Source organism: Hylobates moloch, unplaced genomic scaffold, assembly GCF_009828535.3.
Source record: "Hylobates moloch isolate HMO894 unplaced genomic scaffold, HMol_V3 SCAFFOLD_16, whole genome shotgun sequence".
Lineage (NCBI taxonomy): Eukaryota > Metazoa > Chordata > Mammalia > Primates > Hylobatidae > Hylobates > Hylobates moloch.
The window spans coordinates 63,385,844-63,406,859 of NW_026652291.1; the positions used below are offsets into that span (position 1 = coordinate 63,385,844).

Here is a 21,016-nt window from a genome sequence, read left to right on the forward strand (position 1 = left end):
CTAGGAGTTCTTTGTATAGCCGAGATACGAATTAACTGTCATGTGTTCAACATATTTTTTCCAAATGTACTGTTTTCTTTTGCTTATTAATGGCATATTCTGCCATACCAAAAATAATAACTGTTTATATACTCAAATCTGGTAACTTTTTATGTTTTGGATTTCCCCCTTGCTTAAGTCATCCTTGATTTCGTACACCATAATTTCAAATAGGCTTGCAGTTTCAATCTTGAATGCATTGAGATTTATTTCTGCATATGGTCTGAGGTAGAAATTTATTTTCTTTCAGGTGGACAGTCAATATACCAGCACCATTTATACAATAAAACATCCTTTTTAATAATGAATTAAAATTACACTTATATATTACTTTGGACCAGGCAGTGTTCTAAATATTTCTCATGTATTCATTCATTTAAAAGTCATGACAACTCTGCGAGGTAGGTAGTCACATTTTACAATGAGAAAACACGCATGGCAAAATAAAAAAATGTGGCCTCACACATTATAAAATTCGGATGTAACAAAGATCTGATTGGAAGCCAGGTATTATGGCTCAAGAGCACAGTTCTCCAAATCCCTAGATCACACTGTTTTTCTTTAGCATACATTAAGTTCCCATATATAGTCATGTGCTGCATTGTGACGTTCTCACCAATGACAGGCCACATATATGGCAGTCCCATGAGATTATAATGGAGCTGCAAAGTTCCCACTGCCTAGTGATGTAGTAGCCAAAGCATTACCTTTTCTGTTTAGATATCTTTAGATATACAAATATCACTGTTACAATTGCCTGCAGTATTCAGTATAGTAACATGCTGTATAGGTTTGTAGCTTAGGAGCAACAAGCTGTGTATTGTAATGGGCTATACCATCTAGGTTCATGTAAATACACTCTTATGATGTTCACACAACAATATCGCTTAGGATACTTTTCTCAGAACATATCCGTGATGCATGACTTTACTTGGATCTATTTCAGAAATATCTATTTACTTCATTTATCAATTGCATCTATTTGTATGCCACTTTTATTGTGACACATTTATAGTAAATTTTAATGCTGGTGACCTCAATATTACTAGTTTCTTGATATTTCTTTTATGAGTTGACTGGTGGTAATTATCAGGGATTTGTTTCTATATGAATATTAAAATCATTTTCTCTCTCAAATGATATCAGAAAAATGGGAACATGATGAAAATTGTAATATATTTATATTTTAATTTAAAAAGGATATTCCTATATTAAATCTTCCCCACAAAAATTATAGTAAGTCTATCCATTTATTAAGGGAGTGTTTCATGCCTTTATATAAAAATTGTATATTACTTAATATGAATTCAGTGTTTTTGGTTCAATTTATTCCCAAGAATGTTTGCAATTTTGATATGTATATGATACATACTAGGTTGAGCCACAGGAAATTATAATCAAATATCAGCAATTTTGTAACTCTCATCCTAATGATAAGCAATGCACATAAAATCTAATATACATAACAAAATAAATAAGTTCATTAAAAAATGGATGTCATGATATTTCTAGGACCTTCTTATATATTTCTGCTGAACATTATCTTGATATCACACAAACACAATACACTAATCACACATACACTGAAAGAATACAAATTAATTTTTCTCTTTTTTTGAGATGGAGTCTTGCTCTGTTGCCCAGGCTGGAGTGCAATGGCGTGATCTCAGCTCACTGGAACCTCCGCCTCCTGGGTTCAAGCAATTCTCCTGCCTCAGCCTCCTGAGCAGCTGGGATTACAGGCATGCACCACCACACCCAGCTAATTTTTGTATTTTTAGTAGAAGGTTTCACCACATTAGCCAGGCTGGTCTTGAACTCCTGACTTCAAGTGATCCACTCGCCTCGGCCTCCCAAAGTGCTGGGATTACAGGCGTGAGCCACTGCACCCGGCCCTAATTTTTATATTTTGTTGGAGAATTATGATAATATTCGTATTTGAGACAAGTGCCCAGCTGGTTTTCAAATTGTGCTCTGAATACTGTAAGGCATAAAATAGACGTCAAGCTAAGAAGGCTATGTTCTTTTAGCTTAATCTCTTCATTCAACTAAAAGTATTCTTTTCTAGTTGGTTTATATTTTTAGAGAGAGTTCTATGCAAAATTTCATTGCAAATATTGTAAAAAAAAAAAAAGAATTTTAGAACATATAGACTTGTAAGCCTATTCTTTCAACTAACGCTAGTCATTCAACAAATATTTACTGAGGACCTATTATGTTCCAGGCTAGTGCTTCACATACATCAGAGAATAAAACGGAAAAAAACCCTATCCTCATGCAATTCTAAGAAACACAATACACAATACACATGATAATAAGCCAAGTATACAGTATTCATGAGAAAATGGAAAAAAGCCTAAAAAACAGCAAGATAAAGGGAATCAGGAGTACGGGGGGAAGGGGGAGGCCAGGTTGCCATATAAGGAGGTCAGGTAAGTCCTATGGAGAAGGTGAATTTTGAACAGACTAGAAAGTTATGAAGATGTTAGCCAAGCAGATCTCTATGATAAGAGAATTTCATGCAGAGAAAAGCAAGAGAAAAATACTGAGGTTAGGGTATGCCTGATGTCTGCAAGGGGCAACAAATGTCAATGTGGTTGGGCCAACATGAGTGAGAAGGCGAGTGGCAGGAAATAAAGAGATAATGTGGCAAAGGCCTTTTCTTATAAGTTAAATAAGGCCATTTTGGAGATGTTGGCTTTTACTCAGCGAAATGGTAAACTATTTCAGGTGGCAGCAAAGAAATAAAAAACTGAGTTATTTTAAAAGGAACAGGTTAGGGGTAGTTTTTGGACTTACTGCATGTAAGATATCAATTAGGTATGTAAGTGGAAAGCCTGAGTGGGGAACTGGACATAGTCTGGAGTTTCACTGTGAGAACTGGACCAGAGATAAAGGTGAACACAAGTTATGTGGGGCCTGAAGCATATACAATTTTAGAGGGCATCTTTGGGAAAACAAAATTTAAAATTATGAACATAAAATTAGGTAATAAGTCTGCACATGTGAGGAATAATAAACATTAAGCTTCTTTAGTTCATGGTTGCTATGGTTTAAATGTTTTTGTCCATTCCAAAATTCATGTGTTGGAAACTTAATCCTCAATGCAACAGTTTTGGGAGGTGGGACCTTTTGGGAGGTGTTTAAGTCATGAGGACTTGATTAATAACACTACAAAATGAGCTTTCAGGAGTGAGTTTTCTCTCTTCTCCTCTTCTGCCATGTAGGAACACAGTGTTCATCCCCTTTTTGTACTTCTGTCTTCTGCGATTTCAAGACACAGCAAGAAAGCCCTCATCAGATGCCAGTGCCTTGATCTTGGACTTCCCAGCCTTCAGAGCTATGAGAAAAAATGTTCTGTTCTTTATAAATTACCATCACAGGTATTCTGTTACAGCAGCACAAAATGGACTAAAATGGACTAAGATAACAGTACATTTGTCCCACAATGGAGACATAAATTTTACAGATGTCAGCATATAAAAGCCAAGGTAATGGAGAAAGAAGACTCAGAAGAATTCCCAAGTATTGAGACCTGGATCACTTCATCATTAAGTAGATAGGAATAAGGGAATAAACTAGCAAAGGATTCTGAGAAGAAGCAAAATTGAACCATGCAGGAGGAAAACCAAACATGTGTAGTATCCTGGAAGCCAAGTAAACAAAGTATACCAAGGAGGTGGAAGTGATAAATTTTAACAAATATTGTTAGTAGATAAAGTAATATGTAGACTAAGAACAGACTACTGGAATTAGCAAAGTGCTCATCACTGATATCCTTGGCAAAGAGTTTTGGTGGAATGGCGGAGGCAAAAATGTGACTGAAGTGGATTTAAGAATGGGAATACAGACACTGGGAAATAGAGAGTAGAGATAATACTTTTGTAAGTTTTACTACAAAGGAGTAGAAGAAATAGGGCATTAGCTGGTGGGGGAAGTGACATTAAGAAAGTTTTGTTTGGTTTTCTAAGATGAGAGAAAAAACAGTTGCACACTGATGGGAATGATTCTGTAGAGAGCAAAAACTTGACAGAAAAAGAAGAGAGAGAACGTAGAATTGCTGCAGGAATGTTCTTGAGTAAAGGAAGAATGAGGTTTAATGGACAACTGAAATGAATGGTTTTAGACAAGAGCAGGGAAAATTTACCTATAGTAATTGATGAGAAGGTAGACTGTGGGTATAAATGATGCTTCATTAAGTATTTGTTGGTATGAGTTTGTGGAACTTCACTTTTGATTGCTTCAATTTTCTCAGTGAAGTACGAAAGGAAGTAAGGTCATTAGCTGGGAGAGAATAAGAAGCAAGAAACATTGTGGGGGTTGTGGTAGGGACAATTCTTTGAAAACTTCCATGATCCCTACCCACTGGTGTTACAACCTGTACAATCTTCTCCCCTTGAGTGTGAGTGGGACACATGACTTACTTCTCACTACAAGAATATGGCAAAAGTGATGCAATGTCATTAGCATGATTAAATTATGTTGTAGGGTAGAGGTGGTGAGAACGTTACTCCTGTGATTTGGTTCAATATGTAAGACTCCATTTTTGCTGGCACACAATGTAGAGAGATTCTCCTACTGGCCTTGCAAGAAGCAAACAGCCAAGTTTTGAAGGCCCTGTGGAGAGGGTCATGTGGTAGGCAACTGTGGGTGGCCTCTAGAATCTGAAAGTTGCCTGTAGCCAATAGCCAGTTATAAGTTGTGGCCCTCAGTCAAACAGGTTAAAAAAAAAAAAAAACCCCTCACAAAAATTGAATGCTGCCAACAACCTGGATGAACAGGGAAGCATATTAGTCAGACCTATAGGTGAGAATGCAGCCCAGCCAACACTGATTGCAGCCCTGTGAGGTCACAAGTAAAGGGCTCAGCCTGCCTGGCTTAAGTCATGCATGGGCTCTTGACCTACAGAAATTATAAGAAAATAAATGTGTGTTGCTTAAGCCACTAAGTTTGTGGTAATTTGTTATACAGCAAATGAAAATTAATATAGGATTGAAAAGAGAGGAGAACTTGTGAAATAGTCATCTAGAGAATAAGAGAATAAGAAAGTCAATGAGCTTATGAATGACAGAATTACGAATCCATTTGTGACTTGTGGTCATGAATTTAAAATGGGACCAATTATTTTTATTTTTATTTTTCTGCAACCATAGTAAGGGTACTATATATAAGCTATCTGTTTTCATGTGTTTTATACAATTTGATAAATGCTTATAATTTCAAACTTATCAGTAAATAAACAAATGTTTATAAACACATATTTCTGAAACCATTCTTTTATTCTTTTCATGAAATTTCAGAAAAATTCCAGGAGAGCTAACAAGGACTAAAGTTAAAACCAAAATTTAATTTTTGGTACCACTGATTAACAAAACCATTTTGTTGAATCTTAATGGAGTGACTGAGTAACTTAGTATTAATAACTTAGAACTGATTGAACGCTACTGATTCTGTTTAAGTTTTATTTGAAAGTTAAAACATGTTGCTTTAAATAATTTGATCTATTTACTATATTTTTATATCTGCTTCATATTTAAAACCCCATGTGTAGAAAAATATCAAACTTGTACCTTACAATATGAAACACGCACAGAAATACAAGTTGTAAAACTGTTAGTTCTTATAATGTTTCTTCTTCAGTAGGGGAAGAAGAGCAATTTTACGTACTTTTAGACAACAAGTAACTGAGTACTCTTACTAGAAAATAATTGTAAAGTAGTTTAAGCAGACAGGCTTTAATTACAGAAATATTTTAGAGTTGAAAAAACAGCCAATACTAATACTAGAATCTTTCCAAAGGCAAAACTCAAAAGCTTTAATAAGCCATTTGCTTTATTATTTACTATGTTAAAGAATAATCTTTTTCATTATCACTTGACAGATAAGAAATTAAATAAACATAACCTAACATTTATATGATGTTTATTACATTCAAGACACTGTTCTAAGAAGAGGTAACTGTTCTTCATTTCTTATGTCAATCCTATGAGGCGATATTGTTTGAATTTCACAGATGGGAAAACTGAGACTTAAGGTAACACACAAGACTGGAGAGCAGTGGCATGATCACGGCTCACTGCAGCCTCGAACTCCTGGCCTCAGGCACTCCTTCCACCTCAGCCTCCAGGTAGCTAGGATTATAGGCAAGTGCCACCATGCCCAGTTAATTTTCAAAATGTATACATTTTTAGAGACAGGGTCTTGGCTATGTTATGTTGCCCAGGATGGTCTCAAACTCCTGGCCTCAAGTGATTCTCCTGCCTCGGCCTTCCTAAGTGTTGAAATTACAGGTGTGAGCCACCATGCCATCATTTTATAAGGCTTCTCATATAGCCTTTCAGTTTTAAGGAGGAAATTATTATAGGACAACATTGTAGTCAGAGTCTGTCAGTGTGACCTATGGAAACGTGTTAAGGGGTCTCAAGGTTAATAAAGTAAAATTCGGTATGTACTGAAACATGTCATCATTTTTAAAAGAATAAAAAGTATTTTTAAATATTGGAAATGCAGATCAAACTTACTCCTTGAATAGTTTTCTGTGTTTTTTATTTTTGGTTTTCTGAATATTGACAATCCATTAGTTCTTTTTATTACAATTAGCTTAAGATGATCATATTAGAACCTATTTTCTTATCTTGGTTATATACTTCCAGATACAAGTCAGTATAGCAAAGCTAAATTAATTGGGACTATCGGCAAGAAACAAATGAACAACAAAAAACACATTTCCTTCTGCCCTACCACATGATTAGAATCTACTGGAAAATACTGTTGTGGAGAAAATAATTACAAACTATTAATAATATGAAAGATTGATGATTACAATTCTTTCAATGAATTATGGATTTTGTTTTGTTCTTCTCTTATATCTTGCTTCATGATATCCAGGAGATATTATGCTTCTTTGTACAAGAACAGAAGAAAACAGAGTATAAGTAACAACATAACAGAGTATAGTGGACAGAATATAAAATTACAAATGACCTATTATTTCAAAATAGCAAAATTTAGATTTGGCAAGGGTAAATGTAGTACTTTAGAGGGTAAAAATACAATATTAGTGAACTAAAATATATAATTCGCCTTTTAAAGAAACCATTTTATAAAGATTCACAAGTTCATATAAGAATAAATAAAATACAAATTTAGCTTCAAAGGCAAAATTATTAAGGAGGTTTTCTTTTCTAGATCCAAGGTTTTTTACCTTGAGAAAAATCATTCGTTTTATCTGTATCGTGGTTGTGTTTGTCATGTTTACATTTGGAAAAGACTGAACGATAAAGTACAAAAGAAATATTAAAAACACAAAATCAGTTGTTTTCCTAAAAGGTTTTTATACCATATAATTAAAACTCAGTAAAAGATAAGGTATGTAGAGTAAAAATGTAAGTATACTTTTAAACTTCATGCATTTGTAATACAAGCTTGGTTTTCACTTTATGTAGTACCATTTCCTTCAAAGAGAAGTGTTGGGTTTTACCACTGGAGATGTGTACTTTACTAACCACTTTATTGGGCCTAAAAATGTTTGCATTATAAAATGCTTTTGTTTGAAGGGAACGCTATTGCATAAAGTGAAAATCAAACCTGTAGTATAAAATATCATCCTAAATGTTAGTTTAGCTTCCAGTTATTATATTTAAATCTTTCTTCAGGTTGCAAAAGTATTAGGATCAACAAATCAGCAAAATAGTTCTGACAGTCTTATAGCAGATAATACGCAAAAGCCACATTTAATATATTTAGCAAATATAGTTCAAAGTTAATAATTTGTTAGTCAACTATATGAAAAATATATTAAACAGATAAGCTTATTTTAATATTTAAATAACCCCATAAAGCCTTTTATTAAAAAAAGCAAAAATATTAAAGAAAATAACATTTCTCACCTAAATGAAGTTCAACTCACACAAAATAAAAATGTGTTTAATAATTTTAATAAATATATTATTCAACATTGTCAAATTAAAGTACAGTATGGCTCTGAATTACACAAATATTTTAGATGATCTTCTTATATTTGTCAAAAATAACTACATTTTCGAAGAATGACCTACAAACAGTACCAAAACAATCATAAATCAAACTAATAAAATATATTCTACTTGGAAAGTTTGTCAGTAGAGCAATGAAAATGCTTAGCATTTTTTTAAAATACTAAGAAAACACCATCTCCTGAGTTGTTAAACATTAAAATTACCACAAATACCAATTTTCAGTTTCTTTTAGATTGCTAGAAATGCTTTTTTTCATCAATAGTTGACAGTTGTTTACATCATAAGGCATGTCTCAAATAAAAAGCAAATAAAATTGCATTCACTTTTAAAGATATACCTTTGCTCAATTTATACATTTTTTTTTACATATATGATATCCTTAACTTACATATGAAAAATTCTAGAAAGATACAATAAGGGAGATTAAAAATACCAATTCAATAAATAGCCTTCAGTGCTCCATTAGGTAGTCACAATTTTAAGGAAAAATAATAAAAAATTATAGTAGTTTAATATCTGAATATAGTATTTGTTATCTAAAATTAAAAATGCATATAAAATTTTAGAAATAATTGATATTTCTTTCTTAGGTTATTTGGAATCTGATTATGGTGCATATTTGTGAATGAACGAATAAATCCTTAACCCACCATTATCTTTTTCTCCAGTTTGCAGGCAATCACCCGTGAAAAGTATGGTGTAGATGACAGGATGATACTGTACCTGATTAGCTCTGGAGGTGGTCATGGGATCAGATGGAGAGGACTTGGTGGTAGTTGGGGAAGATGGCAATGTCTGGGAAACAAAGCAGTTCAGGAGCAAATCAACCTTTATAAGCCTTAAACTGATTATTTAAATAAAACAAAATAAAATAAAATGTAATATAACGAGAACAAAATCCTATGAACAAATTTTTCTCCTATCATTTGAATTTAATGGATTTTAACATCAATTAAGTAACTAATGCATGTAAACATGCATGCATAAGCATGTAAAAATAAATTCATGACTTGAAATCATGACGGTGACTGATAAAAATTCACATGAGTACTAAAAGTATCCTGACCATATTCATGAATAGCAGTTTCATTTCTTTCCCTCTTGTTTTCTTGGGGAAAAGAGATGTAAAAAAAAAAAATTCAAGAAGTTCAATGAATAAAACCAAAAGAGTCACTTTCCTATCAATGAATACAGTCGGAGATTTGAAGAAGTGGTGAAATGAAGTTTACTTTGGCATAAAATTATCCACCTACTTAATATGTTGAACATCACCAACAAGTTGATTCCACATGAATTTAGGCATCCATACTTAAAAGCAATTAAATTTGAAGTTCTGAGTTCTTAATATCACATTATCTTCTAAAATATTAATTTTTAATAAATTTAAGGCCCGTCTGAAAATGTAAACATTAACCTCATATTAATAAACAGGTAACTAATAGCATTCTAACAATTTATCATAATATTTTTATCATTTATCTTAAAGAGTAAATTCAATATAGATGAAGAGTATAATATAGCATCATCAGCTGTGTTAAAAATAAACACAAAAATATTAGGAATCATATTTATTGTTCACTTCTAAACATATACACTTACTATATATATATAATATGTTGTATAAGGCCATCTACACATGTTGAACAATTCATTAAGATATTTTAAAAAGTTCTTACGTCTAACAGAAAAACCTTAAAAGTGTAAGATGTTAAGAATTTTTTTAAGTGTCATATGTTCACTAAGCAAAATAGCATTGCTTATGTTACGTCCTCAATAGATAATATTTCTAAATAGGTGAAATGGGATAGGTTTTTATATTAAAGACACACTTGTATATGGACATTGTTTTATATTATATTAATATATATTTGTCAAAATTACTCAGATATGAGCAAAAGCATAACTTTAAAGGTTCAGCAGTATCAGGAAAAGCAGACGAAATTACTTGAAGTGGTATTTTTGCATTTAACATTTCAAAAGTTGTAATTTGGGTACAATAAAGCCATTAAGAGTTTAAAAAAAAAAAGAATAAGAAATTTCCAGGCTTCTGGTTAATTCACTACCCTCCAGTAACAAAATACTACTGGTTCTAACAGCATACCATGTTTTATATAGTCCACTCCTCAAATAATTCCTGATTCTTCTAAAGTTAAAACCTAAATACTTCTAGGAAACCTACAACTAATAGTGAGTCAAACCAAGATTTTTACCAAATCATATAAAAAAAGGGTAGGAGAGCTATAGTAATCAGTAAATCCTCAAAATTTTAAAAAAGTTTTAAATCTTTTGTTTTCTATTTTTGTTTTTTATAGTTAATTCTTGCTATTTCTCAAGAGAGACTTCATTTCCAATCATTAAAAATTTCCCTAATATTTTATTTTCCATGCAATACTTTGCTGAGACATATGCTAATGACTCCATGCTACGATTGTTCTATGAATTGAACAGTAAAGGTTTTATTTTTCTACTATTGGTTACAACTGTTACTACAGAGGATACCTGGGAGTAGTTAACATACATGTAAAAATCTGTTCTGTACTAATCTCAGATTAATAATGAGTCTGGTGACTAAGTACATGTGAAATAAATCTAGAGATCATTTCCCCCAATATAGGTTAGAATCCATGTTGATTAACCTACAGAAGCACGATTCTATGTGTGTTGAGCTCTTCTATTTCCATTAGAAGAACTATCTAATGGAAAATAATTCTGAAGTACTATAGGTTTAATATGACATCCACCTTGTCTTGGATACAAATTCTCAACAAGGTCTTAACTGCAAAGAACTATGTAGAAAAAGTTTAATTGCAAATTGAACTTTTAATTAAAATTAAAATTTAATATCAAATGGCTCAGAATTTGTAATCACTTAGATTAATACGATCTGTCAATTTTTATTGCCTTTCTTTTTGCTTGGCATATACATAAAATATTGGACATGTATTAATAATTGATACAACTTACATTCATCAAAATTATCCACAATAATTGTGATGCTGTTTCATTCCCACAGGAATAAAATCAATGATTTTAAATTTCTAGACAATATCAATGTGCCTAAGATAATTAAAGTTTTGGTTGGTAAACATCATAATCTGTTAAGAGGTTACATTTTAATATATTTAATAAACAAGTAAAAATTATGTAAGTTTGGGTTTCAAGTTATAAGAGTGTTGAAATGTTACAGTAAGTTGTCTCTATATTTTCTTAGTTTAAATTATTAAAATAATGAAAATGTAATGAAATAAAGATGTGACGAGTTTTCCAGCTATTATTCATATAAATACTTTTAAGCACAAAAGGACCCCTGCTTTATAAATTCAATTTATAACAATAAAAATACTCTGGAAAGTTTCATTTCAGTTGATTGTTTTCTAAATACTAGGAGAAAAAGTGTTCTCATAAACAGCTAAATGTAGATATACTAAAGTAATACTTGTAAAAGATTATTAAATTAATGGAACAGGTGTGATAGTTGTTCTCAACCATATAGATAAAACCATACAGATTTCTTATAAAACAAAAATCCATAAGAAATATTTCAATGTACAATATAAATGTACAAGTTATTTCCTTAATATTTCATTTTTTTATTATTATTATTGTTTTATACAGACAGGGTCTCACTTTGTTGCCCAGGCTGGTCTCAAACTCCTGGCTTGAAGCAATCCTCTGCCTTGGCCTCCTAAAAGTGCTGAGATTACTGGCAAGAGCCACTGCACCTGGCCTGTTTCCTTAACATTTTATAAGCAAACTGTTTACATCCATTTACTGTGCAGAGTTAAAGTTTAGTGGTTTCATGTTAAATATCCTTCAGTAAAATTTCTGATATACATCATGAAGATGTAATTAATTGAATATCCACATAACATTATATACTGATATATTAGAACAAAGTACACATTCCTACAAAAATTTTTTTCTACATTTTTCAAATAATGAATGTGAAGGACAGATTCATTTATTAGCACCATTTTTTTCTTTCAAATGGAAAAGCATAATATATATTTTATCTACATTACTTGAATGGCTGTTTAATAATTCTTTAGACACGGAAGGGTGAAAATACTTAATGCAGAATAATTATTAACAATTTTAAAACAGTGGATCTTTTGGAATATAGTTTTTTAAAAAATCAAGAATTTAACAGTAGGTACTTAATTAAATGTAGACATAACTAGGCCTTTGGAAATAAGTACGATTATTACAAATTATGAGATGAATTCTTGTTAACAAATGACAGTTTTGCTGGGCCAGAGAATATTATTATTAATAAACACTGTAATAAACAGAGCTTGCTTTCAAGCAAGTCTGCAGTAATAGACTGTCAAGAACCTCTGATATTTATAGGCAAAGTGAAAACAGCAATGAACAACAAATCTCAATTGTAATTCAAAATCTATTACTAGTGAAGTAACATTACTGAAGTAATCACCTTCCCAAACCCCTATTTTGAGTTCTGTTAAATAAATCTGTATACTGTACCATTTGTATACATACTGTACCAAAATGAATAAAATATTTAAGTATTGAACTGTCATCTTTAGTTTTTAATTTCTGACAAATATCCTCCTCTTTTTCCAACATGTGAACTGTCTTCCAGCATCTGAACTAGTCAATTCACAGTTCTCTTTTCCTATGAATAGCTGTACCTACAAGCACCCTAAGAGTCTGTCTGGATTTTTAGTGCAAGAGAGAACAAACTGCCTAAGTGACTTTTTTTTTCCCCCAAAATCTTTCAGATAAATTAAAAGGGCTCTTTAGGAAAATGTTTGGCAAATCTGTATTCCATAGGATGTCCTTTGATTAGACATCCAAGGTTTTTCATTATCTGGCTCCATACCATCTGTCTAACATCAATTTCCTCTCAACCGCAACATAAATGTCCCACTTCTGCCAATACAGTCTCCTTACTATTCAACAAATATGATACCCTTATTCATATCGTTTCACCTTCCTAAAATGTGTTTTTCTTTCTTCTCCTCTAATTAGGCTATTCCTATACATTCTTCAAGGTCCAGTCAAGTTTTCATCTATTTACAAGACTATTAACTGTCACTCTGGCCTGTATTTCTTTTACACGCCTCTGAATTTTTTTTTTTTTTTTTTTTTTTTTTTTGAGACAGAGCTTCGCTCTTGTTGCCCAGGCTGGAGTGCAATGGCGCGATCTTGGCTCACTGCAACCTCCACATCCTGGGTTCAAGTGATTCTCCTGCCTCAGCCTCCCAGCAGCTGAGACTACAGGCATGCGCCATCACACCCGGCTAATTTTGTATTTTTAGTAGAGATGGGGTTTCTCCATGTTGGTCAGGCTGGTCTCAAACTCCCGACCTCAGGTGATCTGCTCGCCTCGGTCTCCCAAAGTGCTGGGATTACAGGCGTGAGCCACAGTGCCTGGCCACGCCTCTGGATTTTTATAGCATATTGTTTACATTGTAGTTTTGGTATATAAATACAATTTTAATTTTTATAAGTTATTTTAAGTACTTGTCTCACAAACTGGTCTGCAAGGGCTACAAATTAGTATATTTTGCTACTTACTAAGAAGGCATTTAGTAAATTCATAATTATTCATGCCCATGAATAATGAACAAACAAATTAACAAGTGCTATTTTTGTCAATTTATCATGACGACAGTAAAATTCTTTGGGTTAAATGAAATATTTTTGATATCTTACTTTGACTTTTTTAAATACAAGAGAATTCTTTAAATGCCCATAACTACTTCTTCCCTGATGTAGCTTTTAGAAAAAAATACGTATATGAATTAAGAATTAAATATTCCACAAGATCTAATACATCAAGTTATATATAAGGCCGTTATGCTAAATTTCATTATTCTACGATATGAAAGACCTGAGAGACCAGCAGGCACTACTTTCCCAAGAAATTATACTTGTCTGAGAACCCACTCAGTCAATAAGGGCAGTTTTCAATGGGATAAAATACCCGGTTCATTCAATTTACTTAGTTTAAAACATACATAAGAAACATACAAAATGTATTTTAATCTATTCTATTGCAAAATGATTTTAGACATAACTATTTTATACTGAATAACAGCATACTTTTTCAGAAGTAAAATTAAGGTCATTTAAATTTATATACTTATTATTTAGAGAATAATCCAGCAAAGAGTACTACGTTGGTAAAATTGGATACCTGGAAAGTCAGAGAATCCCAAACTTACAGCAAAACGTCTGACTGATTTATAATATTTTAGAAATACATTTCACTGCTCTACTAGATTTTTCAAGTAAAATTTTCAACTTTTATAATATAAAGAAAATATGTAAGTGCTAAATACAATGTCTTACTAGATTTAGTGTTGTCTTTTTAATAAATCCTTTTAAATGATACACTGTCACGTACATTATTGATTACATGAAAATATTAAATAACCAACAACACTTCTAATTCCATGAATACCTACAAGGCTTACAAATGGATGCAAATACACAAAAGTCAATAAATCACTATTATTTTTTATACTTATCTTGAATTTAAGTAACATTATCCAAAAAGGCAAATAAAAATAAAGCAAATATTTTAAAATTCTAGTCTTCATAAATCTATACTGGCACTGGATATATGATAGCCTGTAAATCTCATACTGCCATATAGAAAATTAGAATTTTAACAATGATTCATAGACCATTATTTGGTGGTATATTTATTGTTATAAAAAATAATAATAATTCATATCACCGTCCTGAACATATTGTCAATGGTATCATACTACTACATTTTATGTTTTACTTAAAAAAAATCAAGATATTGGCTTCTATCCCTAAATGTTTGAATTTTCTCACAGAAATTACAAAAGAAAAGGAGGAACTTACAGGCTGGATTAAGGCAGAAAGACAATAGACCTTATACTTCAGTGCTTATTCTGTAAACTCTTAGCCCCAGGTGATATTAACCTAAGTCTTTAACTATACTTCTACTTTTAAACTCTGGACAAAGTCACAGTATTACTTTCAAGAATTCAGTCTTCAAACTATTCTTTGTATTCACTGAGGGTAAAAAAAATAAACACAACTATAAATGGCTGTGAAAAATAAAATATCCACTGATATTTACAGCTTTAAAATATTTATATTCTCCCATGTATACATTAAGGGATACTTCTTTTAAGACTTATGAAGGGTATAAACTGAACCATTTGACATTGACAAAGATTATAATATGAATATTTTTGTATAGAATAACAACTACCTACTCATGATTTAAACATAAAGGGATTTTTTTAAAAAAAGTAATTAGTATAAAATTAGACATTAGTCTATAATTTGAAAATATATTGCCTAATTATCAATTTCTATGTTTATATTTCATTATTCAACATTTATCTATATATTGGTAAAATTATAAGATTCATAACACTGTTCAGTATAAGAATACTTTTTAAATTCAGAAACATGAAATTAATAAGACTTTGGGCTACATTTCAAATTTATTACAATGAACATGAGTATTCTGTAAATTAAATATTCTGTGAATTACTGAAGAATAATACATTTCTTTTGAAGCCATAGTCTGTGATAGTAAAATTAAGTCACAAATTAAGATACTAATTATAAAAAGGCAAAGGTAGAAACAATAATTATGAACATATTAAATTTATAGACGTAAAAGAGTTTACGGTGGAAGAATCCACCTTATTTAACATGAAATAATGTCATTTTCCCCCTACATCATGTCAGCCATTACTCAATCTTAAAAACTCACATCAGTTTTTCCCAAGTAAAATTTTTTACAAAAAATCTCATACATTAAAAATGAACATTGGCCCTTTATGACATATGTTTAAATACTACATAAGTTACACAAAACACAATAACTGATTCGTAACAAAGGACTGTATGGTAGGTACATAAATTTACTATACATTTTTTTGATAAAAAATGTAGAACATGACAATAAAATTAACAAAACAGGAGCCTCTATGCATAATAACTATCCTGAAAACTACAAATATCACTAAAAATAGGGTATTGGAAATTTTGAATGTATCATTGCAATACTTATACTTTATTTAAAAAGTGATATAATTTTAAACAGATTCAATTCCTATAAATTTGTGTCTATAAATTTCAAAAGGGCAATCACTAAGAGTCACATAAGTGCTCCTCAGTGTAACACTAATAAATAATTCAACTGATCAATAAATTAATTGATCAATCTAAGGATGAGATCTTGATAGTCTTTAACTAAATGACAACTCTGTTATGTTTTATGTGTGCTTAAAATAAAAGTTTTATGCTAACACTTTAAGGCTTCTTTTGCAAGGAACTTATACTGTGCTGTGGATATTTCTCTTTGATTTCTCAACTAAACACTCACTTGTTTGATGCGATCTGGATTTACGGTGGTCTGGGGTTGTAGAATGCTGACTGGTTCTGTCTTGGCCACATTTTGGGGCATTTCTCGAATTTTTTCTGCAATGAATCCATGAACTGCATTCAGTGCTTCAACTGTTCCCTGGATCAAGCACACTCGCTCAGTAGTACCTGTGGATAAAACATTGATTTTCAGAAAATATTCTACATTTCGCATTAACAAAATTATTAAAAAGGATGATATCATAAAAAATGTAAAATGCAGAACTCTAATTTAAAACATTTAATTGAACCACACGTAATATATACATGTTTCTTCTCATGATTCCTTTTATAAATTCCTTTCTAGTTGTTTTGGTCTCAAAAAGGGCATTTGGATTGCAGCTGAATCAGAGATCCAGAGAAGTTGTGAACATATCGCTGATTCATTGACATAACAAATACTTATTGAGTACTTATAAAAGAACTTAGGGTTAGAAACTGGTAACATGCCAGTAAAGATCTATAAATCCAGTTTTCACAGGGCTTATTCTTCAGGGGGAAAAAACAGACATAAAACCAGAGAACTGTAGGACATTACAATCTGAAAATAATGGTGGTAACAACATAGACGGTACAGTTGTTCCATCACTTACCACACTCTTCCTCTAATCATAGCAACACTTGTTACCCGATATTTTACATTTATTTTTTTACTTTTTCACTAGAATATAAGCTCTACGTGGAGTGTAAATTTGTTTTGTTTTGTGCTGTAGTATCCTCAAAGTTTACAATAGCTTCTGGCACACAATAGGTACACGGTAAACATTTGTTGGATAAATGAATCAGTGCTGTCTTTATTGATGATAAAATTTTAATAAAAAGAATATTAGGACTAAACATGAAATTTAAATAGTTTATGAAACTTGAAATTCATAAATATTTGTTAAAGATATTATTAATAGTATTTATTTCATATCTTGTGAATAAAATGTAAATATATGATGCAAGACAAGACTAAGGTGAAATTGTGTCTAACACACAGGTCCTATCACCTATTTTATACTTTACAGATATACATTAAGGCAATAAAAATAAATTAGTTTTTCAGACTATTCTGAGGCTTATTGTAGAAGCCTGGTATTCCACTGTAATCTTCTCAGTGTCCCAACATAACATATGAACTTGCTTCTAAGAAATAAGTATTTCTTTTCTAAACAGTTGTTAAAATTTTCCAAAAAATAGGATTTTAAAATTTATAAAAGAGTTTTTGAATTAATGGAAATATTTTGAAATACCTAACATATTACCTTTCGGTGCTACTGTTTCAAAATTCCAAGGTACTTTGTAAAATGTTTTAAAATACATTCTGAAGGGCAAATTTGTGAAACTACAAATATTTAAAAAGTCATAAGGAGTTTATACTGCTTTAAAGATCCTGACACACAGACCAATTTTCTAGTAGTTTTGAAATTAAAATAATAGTAAAAGAATATCATTAATACTTCTAGAAGACAGAATTAGATTACAGGAATTAGAAGCAGAAATAAAAGAAAAACTTAAGAGATATACCTAAATAAAATTGTCACGTTTTAAACAATGAAAATTCAAATCTATAAAAATCTAAGTTTCCTGGATTTTACAAAATATTTCAACAGAGAGTACGTATATGGCTTTCATTTGTAAGGGTGGATAAAGCCTGAAAAACATAATGTGAGTCTGTGGGTTTAATTTTTCCAGTTTCTCTTAATCAGCTTTTCTCATTCTTGTCTATCTTGATATACATATTGTGGTTCCTGCAATAAATGATCTAGTTTATGGGGATACTCTAGGGAGTCTTTACAAGGTTGTATTAAGTGTCCAATAAATGACTAGAAAGGACAGGAACTGATCAATATAGCTAATACAAAGTGTTCTTATCCAGGTCAGCAGACAATATGAAAACAGATCAGATTACACTCTTGTTTTTGGAGACAACTACAGAGTGCTCTTTTGTGGATGTCAAAACAGTCTAACTTAAATAGAGATTTAAAAAAAGAAACAAAACATGGCAGTAAATAACTAGAGATTATAAATCTACGCTGTCAATAAAATTCTGATAATACAAACCATGTCAGACCACACAGTAGCCCCTACACTTCTGAGATTGTAGAGACTAACAGATAGGGAGTGGAAATTACTGAGCCATAAAGAATTATGACTGTCTAAAGCTAAATTTCACATATTAGCATCTGTGGGACACTTGAAAATAGTTCACAGGTTCACAATTGCAGCACATATTGTTTGAAAATTAAATTACATAATTTGCATTAGAATTATTAACATAAAAGAAGGAAAGAAAAAAGGAGATTCTGTATCTACCACTCAGAAATGCTACAATCCTCAGAAAAGATGCTATCATATTCTACTGAACTTATGGCCTTTTCGCTCAGAAAACACAAAACCGTAATTTTTAAGAGAAAGTCACAAAAAAGGGAGACTGTCAGGTGTATGATCAAACTGTTAAAGAAAATGAGGCTATGAATCATAAAAGTTGCTGGTTTTGTCATTTTAAAGGCTTTTAGGCTCAATTAGTATCTAAACTAAACTGCCTGTTATTTATCATTTTATTTAACAGTAGTATTTATTTCTCTTTGAAACACACTAGCAACAAGAGGTGAAAACCAGTTACATAAAAGTACATGCCTATAATTTGTATAAGATAGAGGTATATAAGATATCATTAATTAATTAATTTTTTTGAGACAGAGTCTCACTTTATCACTCAGGCTGGAGTGCAGTGGTGAGATCTTGGCTCACTGCAGCCTCGACCACCTTGGGCTCAAGAGTGATCTTCATGCCTTGGCCCTCCAAGCAGCTGGGACTACAGGAAGGCACCACCATGCCTGGCTAATTTTTTGGATTTTTTTTTGTAGAGACAGAGTTTCGACATGTAGCATAGGCTGCTCTCCTGAGCTCAAGTGATCTGCCCACCTCAGCCTCCCAAAGTGCTAGGATTACAGGTGTGAGCCACCATGCCCGGCTTAAGAGACCATTAATTTAAAACTGCACTTTCAAGAAAGAAATCACAAAAAGTATAATAAGAAGGGGCAATGTCAAATACAGGCATTGACATTTACAATGACTTTAAGTTTTGATTTAACATACAGTATTAAATGCTAAAAATGCACAGGTTTCTAAAATTACATACAATTATCAGTTTTAATAGAAAAGTTTTCATAGAAATTTAATAAAATATATTCTGTGCTACTATAAGTTTGGGTAAGTCAGTTACACAGTTCCTGTTTCTAACTAAGGTGATCCATCACTTATGCACTGGGCCCTGTGCCCCCTTACCTACCAAGTCCACTGCTTCTCCAGTTAGTTATTTCTTACATCATAATTTTTTTTCTATTGAATATTCCCATCAGCAGGAAATATGTTGTAATTTCTACAATTTTTAAAGACATTGATAGAGTTAGAAAATTACTCTTTTGCAAACCTAACGACAAAATTAAGTTTGGTAAAGATCATAAATGGATAAAATCATCAGATGAAAGGTTAATATAAAATTTTCAATAAAAACATCAGGTATTACCAACTGACTTCAATGATCAACATTAGCATGATGAGTAGGAAAACCAAACATTATATGCTTCTTGATGTGATGTAATAAAAAACACACAGAACCAATTATGATGTACTCAAAAGTAGTTGAACCTAAATCTAATCAAACATTTAGCACTATAGATTAATACTGAAAACTGAACAATAAACGATACCATAAGGAAGCAAAGACACAAAAATAGTTTATAAGACAACTGATGCAGCTTTGTCAATAAAGAAGAGATTACTCTCCAGACAAAAGAAGACTTAAAATATGTTATGACTAAATGTAAATCAGAATTTGGTTGGGTCCAAAATTAAACAATTTTCACTTGAAACAAAATTGAGGCAATGACAAGGACAGAGTTTTAGCATCACATAATTACTGTTAACTTTAACATGTGAGATTATGGCATCAGTTTACAGATAGTGTCATTTTTTTTTCTTTTCTGAGATGAATACTGAAATACGTACAGGTAAAACGTGACTGAGGTTGCATCAAAATATTTCTGCAACAACAAAAAAGGAGTAAACTTTTTAGGCATGACAAATCTTGATACTGTTGATATAGATGAAGGGTATAAAGAAATTAATTGGCCGGGTGCGGTGGCTCACGCCTGTAATCCCAGCACTTTGGGAGGCCGAGGCAGGCGGATCATGAGGTCAGGAGATCGAGGCCATCCTGGCTACCACGGTGAAACCCCATCTCTTCTAAAAACACAAAAAAATTAGTTGGGCATGGTGGCAAGCCCCTGTAGTCCCAGCCACTCGGGAGGCTGAGGCAGGAGAATGGCGTGAACCAGGGAGGCGGAGCTTGCAGTGAGCCAAGATCGTGCCACTGCACTCCAGCCTGGGCAAGACTCTGTCTCAAAAAAAAAGAAATTAATTGTACTATTTTATACATGCTTACAATTTTCATTTAAAAACATTTAAAAGTTCTCACTGACCTCATATCCCTCTTCCAGTTGTAGCTCAATTTCCTTATCCCTCAAAATTCCTTGAATGAGTTTTATAGATACTCTCTCTACTTCCTCATCACCCAATCTTGAATATACTCCAACATGGCTTTTTTT

The 21,016-nt window shown here is 31.9% G+C and overlaps 1 protein-coding gene across 8 annotated transcripts in view; it reads right to left on the reverse strand.

Moving 5' to 3' along the window:
- The window catches only part of NOVA1 (NOVA alternative splicing regulator 1), a 152,856-nt gene that overhangs the window by 20,888 nt on the left and 110,952 nt on the right, over nt 1-21,016 (reverse strand). For 4 of the 8 annotated variants that reach the window (XM_032134891.2, XM_058429889.1, XM_058429887.1 and 1 more), the window contains 2 exons: nt 16,384-16,550; nt 8,760-8,831 (listed from right to left, as the gene is read on the reverse strand). In XM_032134891.2, the coding sequence (XP_031990782.1) occupies nt 8,760-8,831; nt 16,384-16,550 (239 nt within the window). Of the gene's footprint in view, nt 1-5,924; nt 6,942-8,759; nt 8,832-16,383; nt 16,551-19,698; nt 19,716-20,890; nt 20,913-21,016 lie in introns of those variants that run through there. The other 4 variants (XM_058429890.1, XM_058429888.1, XM_032134895.2 and 1 more) reach the window with 4 other exon arrangements.